The sequence below is a fragment of the Opisthorchis viverrini genome (genome assembly GCF_000715545.1).
Source record: "Opisthorchis viverrini unplaced genomic scaffold opera_v5_447, whole genome shotgun sequence".
Lineage (NCBI taxonomy): Eukaryota > Metazoa > Platyhelminthes > Trematoda > Opisthorchiida > Opisthorchiidae > Opisthorchis > Opisthorchis viverrini.
In genome coordinates this window covers 108,829-124,790 of record NW_008752108.1, presented here as the reverse complement: position 1 = coordinate 124,790, position 15,962 = coordinate 108,829, and the positions used below count along the sequence as shown (strand labels likewise).

At 43.8% G+C, this 15,962-nt stretch overlaps 1 protein-coding gene across 1 annotated transcript in view; it reads left to right on the top strand.

Annotated features, from left to right (window-relative positions):
* T265_15348 (hypothetical protein) overlaps positions 1-15,962 on the top strand; it is a gene marked incomplete at both ends in the record, with an annotated part of 47,337 nt that overhangs the window by 9,131 nt on the left and 22,244 nt on the right. The window contains 3 exons of the mRNA XM_009177692.1: positions 3,620-4,889; positions 12,757-13,307; positions 14,646-14,833. Of these exons, the coding sequence (XP_009175956.1) occupies positions 3,620-4,889; positions 12,757-13,307; positions 14,646-14,833 (2,009 nt within the window). The remainder of the gene's footprint in view (positions 1-3,619; positions 4,890-12,756; positions 13,308-14,645; positions 14,834-15,962) is intronic.

Here is a 15,962-nt window from a genome sequence, read left to right as displayed (position 1 = left end):
TTGGGTGCTAATCGTGTTGGATCATTAATTCACCCCACCATGGGTTTAGAAGCACACATCAAGCCACGCTCTTGTTTTTAACCTTTTGTCACGTGGCTTGCATTGCTATGATGTGCCCTAGATGTGTACGTTGGCCTGCTCAGCTTCTGTTTCTTATATTTACGTGATCACCCTACTGACACACACTGATCTCATTTGCGTAAATTGACTCATATGCATATTTTTTCCGTTAATACCGGTCAGTCAGGTGTTGGAATGCTTGTGATACGAGTTTAGGGACTTGTTATTCAAACACAAGTGATCTACTGTTTCTAGCCACTATGTCGATAGACCTTCTCAGCTTACTATTATATCCATACTTCTGCTCTTTCCAATTTGTTCAGCGGGGCTCGTGCTGGCCATCGCTAGAATGTCCATTGTTTATTCGGTCGAAATAATCCACCGCTATAACAGAGTGCTGGAATTTGTGGTGTCGGGCTTTCCTGGACGGTTTCGGACTATATTATCTATATTGTGTATTTCAACTGGTAGCTTGCTCCGTGTTGAGCACTGATGTCATGTTATCGATAATGATGATGATGATTTATTTATTTCCTCAATACCTGATAACAAAGAAACACAAGGATTTATTTATTTATCGGAGCACGTAAGTGCACTCTTGTGAACCGGGATGTATGGTGCATTTTTCATGCTTGCGGAACACTAAACGAGACATTATGAGTCCGATATCGAATGACCTTCAGTTGTCGCTGTGATGGAGATAGGTAGTTGCCTCCCTGCGCACAACCATCCCCTCTCCCCGATGCTTTTATCTAGACGTAGTTTGTTTAGCCTAACTCTTTGGAAGACGTCGCTATTGATGTGGAGGGCAATGTTGGTACCTCAGGTTGTTCAGTTGGTGGTCAAATTGTTTTCTTGCCAATTTTGTTGCAACGACTCGACCACCAGATATTGCCATTAGCCACAATCGCTCTGGGTTCAATACCTGCACATTTCAGTAGGCCTTAAGGTCTCTCGGGTATTATGACAGACGACAGTTCTTCATGACCAACTGAAAGTGTCGGTAAGATACGCATCGTTTACGTCGGCATCGACCGAACCTTTTCAGGACGGAATGCTATCTGATTGTCCATCATTCGTCTTACCGCTGCATATTCTATTAAATGAAATGAGTGAACAGTACTCGGATCCATAAATGAGATGCAACAGCAGCTTCAATCCTTAAATTATGTAACTACACTCTGAGTTCTAACAATGGGGTTCCTAAGCGATCGAGTGGTACTGTTGAACGAGTATTTTATGAACTTGAATACCATCTGTGTAGATTTTTTTAAACTACCGAACTACCCCCACAAGGGAGATTTATGGCAATGAGTTTTCGTCCAAAAGGAGCGCGAAGTGGCTAGATCCTAAACTCATTTGCATCACGAAATGTGTTCAAGGTGGCTTGACTCTAATGAGCGTGCAATGTGATCACTTAAATTTAAAACTGTCTTCTCATCCTTACTGAAGATGCAGGCTTTCGTTGCTCAGCTACGACAACACTGATGGGTACTCACTCAGAGACCGTTGATGTGGATGTATGTGACGTCATCAATGTGATTGATTCGATCCGTAATCCAATTAATGTTGGCAGCAATTTTCCAGTTAATGGAAGCGACACTTTGGGACACTTGTACGTACACAACTTGGTCGGTTACCGAGAGAAACAAATCTGGATATCAACCTGGCCTAGAATGGACCGACCATATTCTCACCTTGAAACAGGCTCTCGGACCTTGATCGTTCTTCATATTAGGGCGCTTTTGACTCTTGCAATCGTCAAAAGCCATCATGGTGCCTGGCAATTGAAGGTATTATTTCAGAATTTTTTTATCCCTTTAAGGGTGTTGTACGCGGATTCCAGTGGATTAACTGTCGCTTGATTTCACAACGTTCACTGGGGTAAAACAACACCGAACTCTCTCACGATTCCTGTTCAGCTTTTATATCGATGAGTTACTCGAAGCTTTTCTCCCAGGCATGAAACCTCGATGATCAAAATGATCGCGTGGTATTCTCTCACAGACATAGAGTAAGCAGATTATATTGCTTTTCTTGGTTCATATTCATTAGGTGTACAAATCATCCAAAATGATCGCCGCAGCGTTTGGCTGCACTTCACACCTGCCAAGTTCAAAGCGCTGCTACAAAACAGGGCGGAATTAGACTCCTAATGCTTTCAAACCAATCAATCGACTTGGTAGACGAATTCATCTTTATACGTTCTGGTGGACCAGCTGGAGCGTTAACATCTTGGGATTACACTTGGAATCAGGAAGTCCATGGCAGATTTGGCATTCGGTGCCTATATCTTCGGTTCGACGTCACTTTGTCTAGGCATTGTATATGCTCCGGTTGTAGCCTCCAAATAACTGGGCGGATTCAATGCGAACTAGCCGAATGTTATCGTCTCCAATGGTTGGCCATATATTCTCCGCTCTCCCATTTTCCGACGACCGGAATTGTAACGTAACCCTGGTATATGGCTCATGCTGTTAAACATTGAATGAAACTAACCGAAACATGCACAGAATGGCATCGAGGAAGATCAAGACAAAAACATTTAACGCGATTGTACTACAAAACCTGGGACATCGTCCCAAAATTTTTTTGCAGTGGATGATTTTATTCAGTCTTATAGCCTGTTCTAATTAAAACCCTGGTGAAAAAATTATCTTTGAAATCGCCTTGACGTAAGAACTTCGAATTATGGGTAGATTCCAGTTTGCTCCATAATCCCCTTTGATGCGGCTCTGTGCCCAACGGTAGTAACTAGATTCCTTTGCGGATTTTACAGCCAACCAAGCAAAATCTTGAGCTTACTGCGTTAATTTCACTTGTTTGTTTTCTGATTCCTTAATAAGGGACGTGTGCGAGCATCGCCGTATTTACTTAAGGTTGCACTTTTTGGTTGGTAGTTATCCGCTTAGTAATATGCAGTTTTTACCGTTAACTTGGTAGAACAGTTCCATGATTCATTTTGCTTCCCATTGCTCAGTTTCTGTTATGATTGCATGCAAAATATGTCGCAAGAGCACTGCTCAAAACGTGTACATTACATACTCGAGGGTTTCCAAGATGAGCGCGATCTCGGCACTTCTCGAGAGAGAGAGAGAGAGAGAGAGAGAGAGAAAGAAAGAAAGAAAGAAAGAAAGAAAGAACCCTTTTTGGGGAAGCGCTGTAATGTAACTGTTCGGTCATGACCGAACACAGTCTAATACACCGTTTTTCCGTCGCAATGCCAAAACACCACGGGGATTTACAAAATTCGAGGTTGTGGTGTTTTAAAATTTTCCGCAGGTATAGTTCACAATCTGACTGGCTTGTTGCTAATTATGAATAGTTGACATCTCCAGAAAATCTTGGCAAGTAATCAGTAGATTTTTTTTACCGGACAGCTTTGTTCTTTGGATACAAACCTTCATCAGGCTCAGTTTTAAAGTGCGTGTTCCTGATGAAAATTATACACCCTGGGCAATTCTGAAGGCTGTTCATCCCAATAATTTATTTATTCATTACCTTCGTAAGAAATGCTTATGCTTGATTCTCGAACTATCACTGTTCTTTGCCAAAAAAGGTTGATCCAGGTGTTGATTCGCTCATCCGGTGTGGGTCAATCCCGTATCCTCGTGTTCAGAGTGTCGGCAGCGGTGAAAAAGTGAGTGCGGACGCAGTCGTGATTCCCGCCCCGCCGCCCTTACTTTGCATCAAACCAGCACCTCCAGCTCACACTTCAAAGTCAACGGTACCGACGCGCAACAAATTCACAAGCCGTTCCTCTGTGGGCCCTTCGTCCACGAGTCGTTCTATCAAAGACGAGACGGTAGTTTACAAACTGGGTTCTCTTGTGTTTCACAACTATTGTCCCAGATCTGTACAGTCTCTCTCGCCCAACGTTGTGACTTCCACATCATTCCAACAAAAGCAGCAGGCTCGTGAAGCACAACAAGTTGAAATGTTGCGACTACAGGACACGGCTAGGGTTCACCGGCTAGTAGGACAGGAATTGAGCCAACGTGCTGCCTTGCGACGTGCCCCGTCAGTCAACCAGTCTAGTTCTTCCGTAGAACCGAACACAGGAGGCTTCGGGAACATATCTTGTTCATCCCAGTCACCTTCAGTAATTACCGTATCACCTTTGAATTCTCCTATGTTTCTTGGTGCCGTATCAACAACCGAAAACACACATTCCGGCTTTGTTCAAAATTTTATCACCCCAGACACAAATGTTCAAAGCCCGACAACCCTGTCTCCTGCAGGGAGCCAGTTTCTTAATTTGGCGTCAGGACTAGGTCAAGCACACACGTTGGAGCAACTGAATGTGTTGCAGTTGCGATCCGAATGCCGCGAACGCAAACTAACGGCTTCGGGTTCCAAGTCCACATTGATTCGCCAACTGGAACCCTACCGTGACCAAATATTGGCCAGTTACTTTTTGAACAAAGATTTAAGACCAGTCAAGTATTCAAACTTCATTCCTTTCGACCCCCAGTCTTCTGTAGTACGACCACAACCCCCAACAACACACCAGTTTCCACTGCTCCAGCCAAAGCCACTGACTATGACAGCTCCCATTTGGCGGATGTCCACAGCTGGTCAGCACATGCCAACTTTTACTTCCACCGATAGCGGTCCTACCACTTCATCCCCGTTCATCCCTGTGCAAAACAGTTTTGTCTTTTGTTCCTCGAGCCCTACCCCACAACAAAGTACTCCGAGTCAGTCAGTCGACCCTTCCATATCAACGTTAACTTCGGCTACTAGTGAAGTTCTCAATGTTGGACTTTCTCTCCGTCACTCGAGCTCTGCTCCACACATGATAGACGACACCTATCCGCAACAAGCAGGTAATACCGCTGTTTTGGAAAGTGTGTACAGTATTTGTTTGATGTTTGCCTCCAACGAATTTGAGTTTCTAGCTGTTATACTTGTCACTTTGGATGTGCTTCGGAAGCACATGAACAGGTAGCAGCTGAACACTGTCACTGCAAACCAATGAAAGCAGCATTTGTTGAAGCTTGAGGTGGACGGCATGAATATGTATTGCTTACTTGGGGAACTTGAAAAAAGCAGCTGTTCCATTAACAATAAGTCAGGTTTGCGGTATATCGACCCACAACCACACGCTTACCGGTCACGCAGAGAATTAAATCTATAGGCCCCATGTTCACAAAGAAAAAAACTGTTTCTTTCATTCTGAAGGCTACGGTATGCGCTAACTATTTAGGAGGTGCGCACATAGGGTCCCAAAATATTGTTCGCACGTGTTGATTATTTATATGTTTCATCTGGGTTTTAGGCGATATCTGGAATGCAATTTTCGTTTACTTCCAAATTACGGTCCTGGGAAACCAATAAAGCTTCTCTGTCGTGTTCTTTATGTTGCCTTGCGCACAGTATTAGAACCCCTATATCGGTCCTTATGTTCCTGTTCCGCCCACTACGGTAGATCGGGAAGCATGGTAGAAACGAAAGTAAACTATTGCATCTCTATTTATAGGGTTACCACGAAATTTCCCGCAGGGTCCCGCGAGAATGTTCATGATGATGTGAGAAGCTCTGTAAATGCTTAGTCCTGGTTCGCTGACAGTGACCAGTCAGGGCACGCCTTCGTTTGCTCCGGGACTGGCTTTCGACACATCCGTCCAATCGACGTGACTTTCACTTCAAAGTGGCTCCCCTGCGGACACTCCAGCAGTCAGTTCGGACTGTTGCACACTTGCTACCGTCGAACTGCAGACCGAACCAAGACGTGGCCACCTGTATTTTTGGACGTTGACCCCTTCATATACCGGTTTCTGTTTTCTGTGAATCACTGGTTTGTCATACGATTTTTTACTCACCAGTGCTACCACACTGGTTTATGTTACGAGCTAAGGGCGTCTAATGTATCGTAACTGTAGAGTACAGTCGAAGGAAGTGACCGCATCTGACAGAAGTCAAACGTGCGTTGCTTTGCTTTCTTACTCTTCTGTTGGAGAGCACATGCTGTCTGGTTGGTAAAGTACATATCACCCGGTGATTCAAGAGCATCCACAGCATGATCGGGATGGAATTTCCGTCCGTTTCATCCGTAAAATGTGCGGCGTTTACGTGTTCTAATTGTTCATAATCCTGACATCTGTTGTGTATCGTATGTTAAGTACCGTTGTGTGGACTCTAGATTGACAGTGGAAAACAACATTCGCGAGTGATTTATTGGAAGTTTGGTCGGTTGTCTTGCCAATGCCACTGTATATTTCCTCAAAAGGAGAACGGGCACTTTAGCCGCTTTGGAATTTTGGGAAGTGGAATACAAAATTGAGCTCTCTAAGTCTCAAAGGTAAATATGAAAACAGCAACCAAGTGAATCAATGAATTTCAGCGTGGTAGTCATTAAAGCTTAAGAGAAACCGCTCATCGTACAACAATTACAATAGACAACGTTTGCTCTGGAATCAATGGATCATTGATTTTACTCCGAAACACGAGTATGTCCATTCGAGACCATCTTGTTTTTTATTCACACCAATCTACTTTTAACCATTGCTGTGCAGTGCTCAGGTCGATTTCATGGTTTGATCAGTCCTAAATTTCTGCGTTCTGTGGTACTCTCAAAAGCACGACGGAGTATATTATTGACTTCAGCACAGGTTGTTGACAGGCCTCCATTTCAGACCATCTGCATTTTCCTACTTGTGTCACGTCGCTACCTACCGTACTACTGTTACTAAGGTTATTATTAGTCTAACGCAACTTGGGTAGTGAGGTGCAGTGATTAGATTCGTGATACTTGAAAAACACTTGTACACTCTTCTGTAACGTTGTTGTCAAAATGGCGAGTTGGATGTCTCCTGAATTATACATGGATGGACTAGCCTCTAATATCGCTTTACTGCACTTTCAAGAAAAAAATTATTCAGCAAGCCGGACGACGTATATTATTGTATGGAGTTACGATGCAACATAGCATGCGTCCCCGGAAAATCCAGGAACCCCACTTCGAAATACGGGATTAACTGCGGTTGTGCTGTCAGGAAACCGTATTCGTCTTACGCTTCAACGCCCTCACCCCTGTTCCGTTTTCTCAATATGAAATTCCAACTTACCGTTGAATTACGGACCAAGCTAATAACAATCCGTGGATTTAGTACGAGGATGTTTTGTAGTGGTCATAACGTCAACCACGCAATGTGGTAGTTGACTAGTAAACTCATTTCAATGGAATGGGACGCTTCCATCATGGTTTCATTTTTGGGAAATAAGCCCACCATTTCGCAACCAGGAAGTTTTCTGTTTTTTGGGATTTGATTCACTCGACAGCAGATCTCTGGTTTACGATATAAATAATGCTATTTCAAGAAAACACTGAGTGAGGGTGCAGAGACTTAATCTCTTTCTCGATACCAGTTCGGTGTCTTATCATGGGGAAGGATCCATCAACATTAAGAGGTCTGCTTTGTTTTGGATTGGTTGGCTGAATCCCGTTATATCCCGACCTTATTAAGGCTGAAACATTGCCTGGCATCTCTGACGCAGCAGCCGGGTAGACGATCAACTTTAGTCTAGATTGTCTAACGGACATGGAATCCACGAAGTGAATAGCCGTAGCTGGGCTGTCTGTTTGAATTTTTTGGTGAACGGTGAATAGGTGTGGTGGGGAAGCTCATTCTGTGTACACTGTATCTCGAGCCGTTATGTGAAAGCTGGTCGACAAGAACTTCGCACAATATATGTAGCTTTCCAACTGCATTGCAAGTTCTGGTAAAATCAATTTCCGTTGGTGACCATCCCCGTTCACAATAACTGCGTTCTCATCAGTTTGTTGGCTGAAAAGATAGTCGGTACCAGACACGAACAATTCATAACTTTGCCCTCAATACATTGTTTTTTTCCCTGTCAAGTAGTATATGACCGCTGTACATCGGTGGCCCAAGGTCGTTATGGCATGCAAGCTACCTTTTGTTAATTTGAATAATCTTTAATAGATATTCACTGACTGCATCCTCTTTTCTTCACATTCTCTGCAGCTTCGGATACTCTGAATTTCCATTCCCACACGTTACTCATGCGTTCCCATTCCAGATACACCCCCTCGCTATCGGTGCTTGCGTTAGGGCTCTGAAGGCTTTGCTGGTGATACTAGGCGGTCTTGGTGAAGCCAAGCTAAACTACAGTAAAAACCTTCAAAAAATCTACTTGAAGCGCTTTGCCCTACAGCAAATCCCACTTCAAGGTTGTCACTTTCTGCATTTTACATTAGTTCTGATTATGGTAATTAAACGAACAAGTCAAACCACAATGTTTGGACCAACTTTTTGTCTTGAAAGTCCTGTTTTTTGAAATAGGATGAAAACACGCCGTAATATAGCAGTCGAACAACGTCCATTGTTCTTGTGTTTAACCACTGTCTTCAGTGTGTACTGCAGTTTGCCTCCTGAATTCACTATGTTCGGTTCCTTTTCAACTCTGTTATTGACTTTCTGCCCGCAACTTTTCTGCCTAACTCTGAAGCCTCGGGAATTACGATGCTGCAGAACAATTTACGCACTGACGTTGAATACACACTGTGCTGTGTTTCGCACCTGCGAGTTTCAGACTGCTGCTACAGGATTGAGTGGTTGTAACCCCAAACGACGTGCTTGCAGACCATGCAATCGATGTTCGTTTACCTGTGAACTTGCTGGATGCAAGGTCACTCCTCGATCAGGACGGTCAAGGCAGCTTTTGCTAACCTTGGACACCTATAACACCGACATGATGTCAGTTTGTCTGTCAGTGACGAACTATAGTTTGTGACGGTGTGATCCATACTGCTTTATGGATCAGGGACGTGGAAAAGTTAGTGAAGCTGGGTGCTTGACTATTGATGTTTTCGAAGCCATGGAGTAAACAATTGGGACTGTTGACCATTGTTGGGGAATATAAATTGTTATATCTAACTGTTTTCTCCAGCTTCAGAGACTCGGTGTCAGAAAAAGACTCGCCAACAGGAACACAACAGCTTGATTGCTAACGAGCGATTGCAACAGTTGCAAGGGCCTCGAGTTTTTTTAATGACATTCCCAGGTTGTTTCTTACTTGATTGATTGATCGACTGACCTGGATGCTTGCTGGCTTCCTTATGGAGATTTTGGTAGGGTTTGGTGGTCTCAATAGGTTTCGGACATTCTGGAATTATTTTCAGAAATCCGACCTTCCTGACACAAATCGTCTAGTGATATGTCCACCACTCACGCTCCATTGATCACACCGGTATGATATGTGCTTTGCGTGCCATAAGACGCCTGCCTCACAGAGCTCCGTTTTGTCAAGCCCCATGCGGAATAGTAGCAACCGACATATGGACAGTCTATGGCATAGTAACGAAGTAGGGAAACTCTATCCAGTAAACTCAGTCGAACTGACAACTGCCGCGCCTCTTGATGTGGGATCCGACACGCAGCTGATCAATAGTTAGTGGCACCGGCGGAAATGCCTTGATCACACAGTCAGCTGTGCTCGCGCATCAACCACGCGCACTCAATGCATGGTTGCCCGGTTTACCGTTTATTCAGATAACTAGGATGATTTGACATCAAACCTCTAGAATATGCCACTTCATCTAATGCCTGATTGCTTCTCCCGCTCTCTCGTTTTCTGATGGTGACAGCTGTCGCAAATGGGTAACTAGTCAATGGCTGATGAGGTGTTCTGAACCGAGACTCCCGCTACAGAGGAATATTTGCCATACTCGGTAGACTATGTGATTGTCAGGTACAGGGAGTATTTGTTGTGACTTTTCTCATCATGTGTTGTACTGTCCTATAGTGTGACCGTTTTCTGTGATAGGGCAACGCAAACTTCTGGACTACTATACTGAAAGCACCTTGTTGTCCTTCTCTATGAAACTGATGATAGTCCCCGTTGAGTGTATGTTGACTGTAACTGCAGCGACATGTAAGCCTGTCATTTATTCCAGCTGGAACTACGAGTTGATTCATTTCCTTTGGGAGACCGTATATTCTTACTTGGAATTCACCACCTCAATTTCCCTGTGTTATGGTCGACCTTGCAACTATTAATATGCTACTACAAACCAATAAATCCAAACCCATAGACGAACTACGGGTTGTGTGGACTTCGTTTCTGACTTCATGGCTTGTACTCCTCAGAATCATTGTTCCTTGTAGGCTTTTGAAACGACTGTCTGTGGCGCTTTATCACCACCTCAAACATGACAAACAAACATGACAGACAAAGGGCCACGGAGCATTATGGAGTAGTACCGTTGGGTTTGTAACTTTCCATCGCACGTTCTTGTCCTGGTACTCGTTAAGAGTTCCACTGTATATGGGTATTCTTTCATCATCAGATTACTTGGCATTTCGCTGCCGTAATCCACACAAGTTATCACTTCGGGTGTAGATGGTTCCTTGGTACAAACTACAGGTTTTGCTGCTGTAGTAAAGCGCCTTTGTATGTTAACGCCTCAAGCACCATACTATCACAGGTCTTTTAAGTGTGACTTAATCGCGCACTATTGCTATTTATCCATTTGTGAGCCAGTGACGTCCTGGCATCCTACACGCGTTAAAGTCTCACTAGTGGTTATACTATCATACTCCCAAGCAAGGCAATATTTGTGACTCCACATGTCATCGGTTAAAGAAATTCGACTGGCAGATAGACACCTGATGAGCTTTTAGTTGTGTGCTTTGTTCCCGGAAAGTGTAATATGTGTACTTTACTATTGACAGAAACCTACGCTTACTTCATCTTGGATGAATAAGGGTTAGAACTAGTCGACAGCTTCGCTTACACGTATGGTGTAGGTGAGATCCCACAACAAAATGCAAAAGTCGGGTCAACAACAATGGCAGTGACGCGGCATCCCACTTCTCAACGAGAGCATCGCTGCACGTGTTGTACTCCTCTACGGATGCGGCACCTGGTCCCTTCACGCAAATTCAATCCACTAAAAAGCAGTGCTTATGAAGTCCTGCACATATCCGGTGTCAAGAACAAATGGGACGTTGGTCATTGTGGACTGGCATTCATTCCTGGATTTGGCTGTCAAATCGGACTGAAACGTTAGACCCCGCGCACATTAGCTGATGCCGCATGCGTATACCTTGGACCGCCTTGTAACTAGCTGAACATATGCCATATGCTCTGTGTAAATCCGGGGAATCAAGACCGGAGTACGAACATGAGGGAGATAGTTCCAAGCCTATCATCCGGTCACATCAAGTTTAGTGCCACATTGTATGAATCAGTTATTCACACTGCCCATAGTAGTCACCTAAAGCACAAATGGCTAGCTAATGTTGCTCATTACTCAGTTTGATCTTCGCAGCGATGATCACTTCTAGCATAATTATAAGCTTAACGCCAGGAGGCTTTATGGTGGCTCATTAGCAGAATTACGTGAAAAAAACATTACACGGTAAATTAAATTTGAATCCAAGACGATGTAAAACGATACAATTTAATGTTTACAAAGTAAGCATGGAATAGCAATAAAAACGAGAAAGCAACCTGATCACCCAGAATAAGTCTTAGTGATGTATTGCGTTAGCCTCCTACATGTTTGGGCGTTTGTACTGGCCCTGACAACAGCGAAGCTCATCTGCCACCCACATCGCTTGTCATGAAATATTGGATTTAGACAACTCTTTTTGAAAAAAAATGTTTTCATTTCATTCGTTGCGACGATGTGGGCACTTTTTACGCCCGCGTCTGCCATGCTGCGTGTACAGAGTAGATGACTGGTAGTGAACTGAGATGTGACACGGCGTGCCAGTTGACTTTGTCGGTTCGTTGGGACCCGAATATCCCTGGTCGTTGCTGTCACTGAATGATATGGCTGAGAATAAAAATAATGACACGCATTCACAAGCTTGTAATCATGGTATTTACGGCTCACCGAAAAGGCAAAGCAGAAAAAACACAAAATCACATTCAGTCGATCATTTGACTATCCTTTTGCAATTTCGTTATCCTGTTTTGTCGAGCGTGGCTTGTTTGGCACGTAGCTTTGTATCGGCTATGCTGCCACACGCGTGTCAGAACCTATTAGTTTGTAGTATTCCCGCTAAATACCATTTTATACCATAAATTCTTTTAACCTACGGTTTCATGCTACACGGTTCTCACTACAACCGTGCACCGTGATTATTTATTTAATCTCCAGAATTAAATCAGTTTTATCGCAAATAGTCTCAGAATTTGTTGTTTCTTCGATAATCCGTTCAATTTCTTCAGCTAAAGAATTTTCGTGCGGAAGTCCTGAATGAAACAGCTATCGTCTCGTTTTCGAAAAAAGTTTGGTGACAATCGGTGGATTTATTGCTGGGCAACGTTTCGCTTTTGACACAAAAGCTTCGTCAGGCCAAGTTCCGAGGTTGATCGAGATTTAAGGCGGAAGGAGAACCAACCCTGTCATTTGGCCTGACGAAGCTTTTGTGTCAAAAGCGAAACGTTGTCCAGCAATAAATCTACCGATTGTCACCAAACTTTTTCGAAAACGCTGACTACTTAATCGGTTTCAAGTATTTTTCACGTGATTGAACAGCTATCGTCTCCTTATTTCAACTGTCAGAATAATGTTCCCTTTGCTCCTTCAATCCTCACTTAGATGGGAGACGATTGTTTATGAAGGAATTGGTTCGTTATGTTTCTTCGTTCATCGATTCTCTATTGAGTAGTTTGTACTTAATCCTTGCCGTTTTCTTCCCCTGATTTTTTCCACAGCAAATCACAACACCATTCCAGCTACTTCTGTCCAGCTGTCTTCGATGGCGTCTACTTCGCTAATCCTTGTCCAGGTGGCAGCTGACGCACCGTTCTCTACTCTTCCCTCCATCCCAATATCTATTAGTCAACAAATTCCATTTGTTCCTCTGTCCAAGCCCTTTGTGGAATCCTCGGTTTGTTATGCCTCCAGTCCGTCAAATCTCCCCCTAGCATCCGGTGCAATCGGTGTCTCTCAAACCATCCAGTCCCAGACTGCGTACTCGACTCAGAATGATTTTAATGGGTCCGCGGAATCTTGCTTTCAGTCACCTGTATCTTCTTCCGATCAATCTCGCCGGAGTTCAAACGTTGTTCAAGGACCCGCAAATGAATCACAACAGTTCCTCGTCACCACTATTGTTGACCCGTGTGCTCAAGTTAATAGCTACGTTTGTTCTGATTGTCCTGTGGATCTAAAACATTCAGCTCATAACAATGGACCCCCTACACTCGTTCAGATTGAACATATTTGGCTTCGTGTGCGACAGTTGCGCCGAAGAATTGCCAAGGTAACTTTTCTGACTGTTCTATCATCGTTGAACCACTCGGTTTCCAGCGTTCTATTTAGCAAGTTTTTGCTGTGTTGTCTACTCTCTACTCACTAAACGAGATTTCCGGACATTTATATTTCAACACTGTTTGCCGTCGTGAAAGTAACTTGCCTTTGTTCTTTTATACAATCTAATGAATATACTCCCTAATTTTGGCCACGTTCACAGCATATAGGTGCCTGCTTAAGGCCGTTTCTAACAAGCAACAGTGAGACGGAGACTCTATCAGCCCGGGGATGAACCTGTCGGTCTTGCACAAGCCTTCATTAGAGTTGCACAACTACACATCGTTTCCAATACCCACATTTTTACAAATAGTGTGATCTTTCATTCATGAGGACATTGGGAGCATACTAATGAACACATATTCAAGTACAAGATACTTGACTCTTGGTCGCATGGTGGTTGATCTGTTCGCCGTGTTTGGCGGTTAGCTTGCAAACATTTCGTCACCATTCAGATAGATGTCAGTTTACCGCTAAGTTGATAATTTCTCCTCGCCTACGTTGATATGAATTTTAAAAAGAATCATGCTTCCAACGTGACTGGCTCCTTAATTCATCATGTTCATGGTCTTGGTAGTTCGTTTGCGACCTGGTTTGTGTTCTGGTTGATGTTTCTTACGTTTGATGGTTGACGGCTAGATGCCGTCCTTTTTGTTCCCCCTTGTTTCGATCTGTTGTTTTGACGTATGTTGTCTTTTTGGTTGATCACTTGCCCTTTTTCCATTATTTTTTATGTCCTTTATTCTGACGCCGTCCATTATTGTGCGCTTGGTTCTTTGGCTTTGAAAACTTTTCCTTTATCAGGCCCTGCTCTTTGGCCTGTTGGGTTCCTTCGCTTGCTGATTTTTGTTACTGCGACTTGTAGTAGTCTAATATTAGTCTGTCCTTCGAGTTTAGTATTTGTTGGTTGCTTCTTTGATTCACCTTGAGGATCAGAGTTTAATGTCTTCGGTGGTTCGTGAATAAGACAGTTCCCTATGTGCATTTTTATTGCTTCACCATGTTCTTGGTATGATAACACTTTTCCAGTCAAATTCCCGTCTTTCCTGGTCTTTTATGGGAATGAGTTACAGTTGATTATTTTGAAAGGCCAAGTTCATCTACAAAATCCTACGCAAAGATTGTGACAAACCCTAACTAGAACATGCAAACAATAAACTGACAACTTTGCTTCTGGAGGACACGATAACACTATTTCGTTCACTGATACGGTCGTCGTCCAGTGGATACCGTGGCAATCTTCGGTGTCGTGTTTTTTTATCCCGTAGTTCATCTTGATCTTTCTCTGCAGGAGCAAGCCTTGGACATCCAATCGGACGTGAAACAAGAAGAGAGCGATGAGCGGTCCGGGCGACTACAAGCTCTCATGCAAGAACACGAACAACTTGCCGTCCTTTGTCGGCTGCTAGTTATCGAACGAATCGATGCACTAGACGAAATGATCGATTCCGGCTTTCAGAATGGCGCTGCAGACCCTGGGTAAGCGCATTTTATACCGGCCGGCACTTTTGTTTGAAGTCCTCCCGGCTGGTGACTGATTCACGCACGCGATGAATTCACCCGAATGTCTTTTGATGATTGTATAGTCATTGCCTTATTCACTGCCAAACATCACTAGATGACTCATGCATAGTAGATGTCCATTATATTGGAAGTCTTCAACCTGCTAACTTTGTTTGGCTTCTCTGTCAAGTCATTTGTCTGCTTCGTATGCTTTATTCCTCGCGTTTTTACACTTCACTTGAATTGAAGGAGCAGTTTCTCTCTTCATTTTGTTTCATATAGGGAAAATGTACGAGCTACGTCTGGTTTCAGATAATTACGAGGGAAGAGTTCATTGAGCCCTCGTTTAAGGATTTTCTCGGTGGTGTTTAGCCTAAACCTTATGAATCTTATTTATTTTATTAATTTCCTCGACTCTTGACGGATACACATTTTAATCTCTCCTACTTTTCGTTGATTCCTATTTGTTCGGCGAGATGGCCGAAGTGGTTAGAGCGCGGATTACTAACCTGAAGGTCCGTGGTTCGAATCCGACCTCCGCCACTCGACTTCCCCTGTCTAGGCTTGGGCAACCTGGCAGTATCCCAGCCCTCGTGCTTCCTTCGGGTGGCATGGCAGCTAGGCACCGGAAGGGTGCTACAGCTGAACGCAATACAATAACTTTTACGCAAACAACTGGTTGATCTGCGTGATACTCTATGATCATTCCTCCGTCCTCACTCAACATAGCTTGTGTTCTTGATAGGTGATCAGCGATTCTGTTCGACGGTGGGATTAATTAAAGCCACTTCTGTTAGTGCCATCAACAGCTGCGTGCTAGGGTCCCCGTACAGAGAGGTGGCATTTGTCAACCCGACTGAGTTTGCTGGTTATTGGCTTCATAGTTTGTTTCCATGTCGTGAATTGTCCACTCACCTTTCAGTCAAGGAATCCACGTCCTCTGATCACGTGTTGACTGGCTTTGTTACTCTGATTTCGACATGTTTGTGATTCTCACTTTCTGAAATTTTGCGACCAAAACCTGCCATTTGATTCGTCTGCAGCTTTAGCACTGTTCCCTCAGTGTATCATTTTAGCTTTGATTCTTCTGCCCACTCCGTTCAGT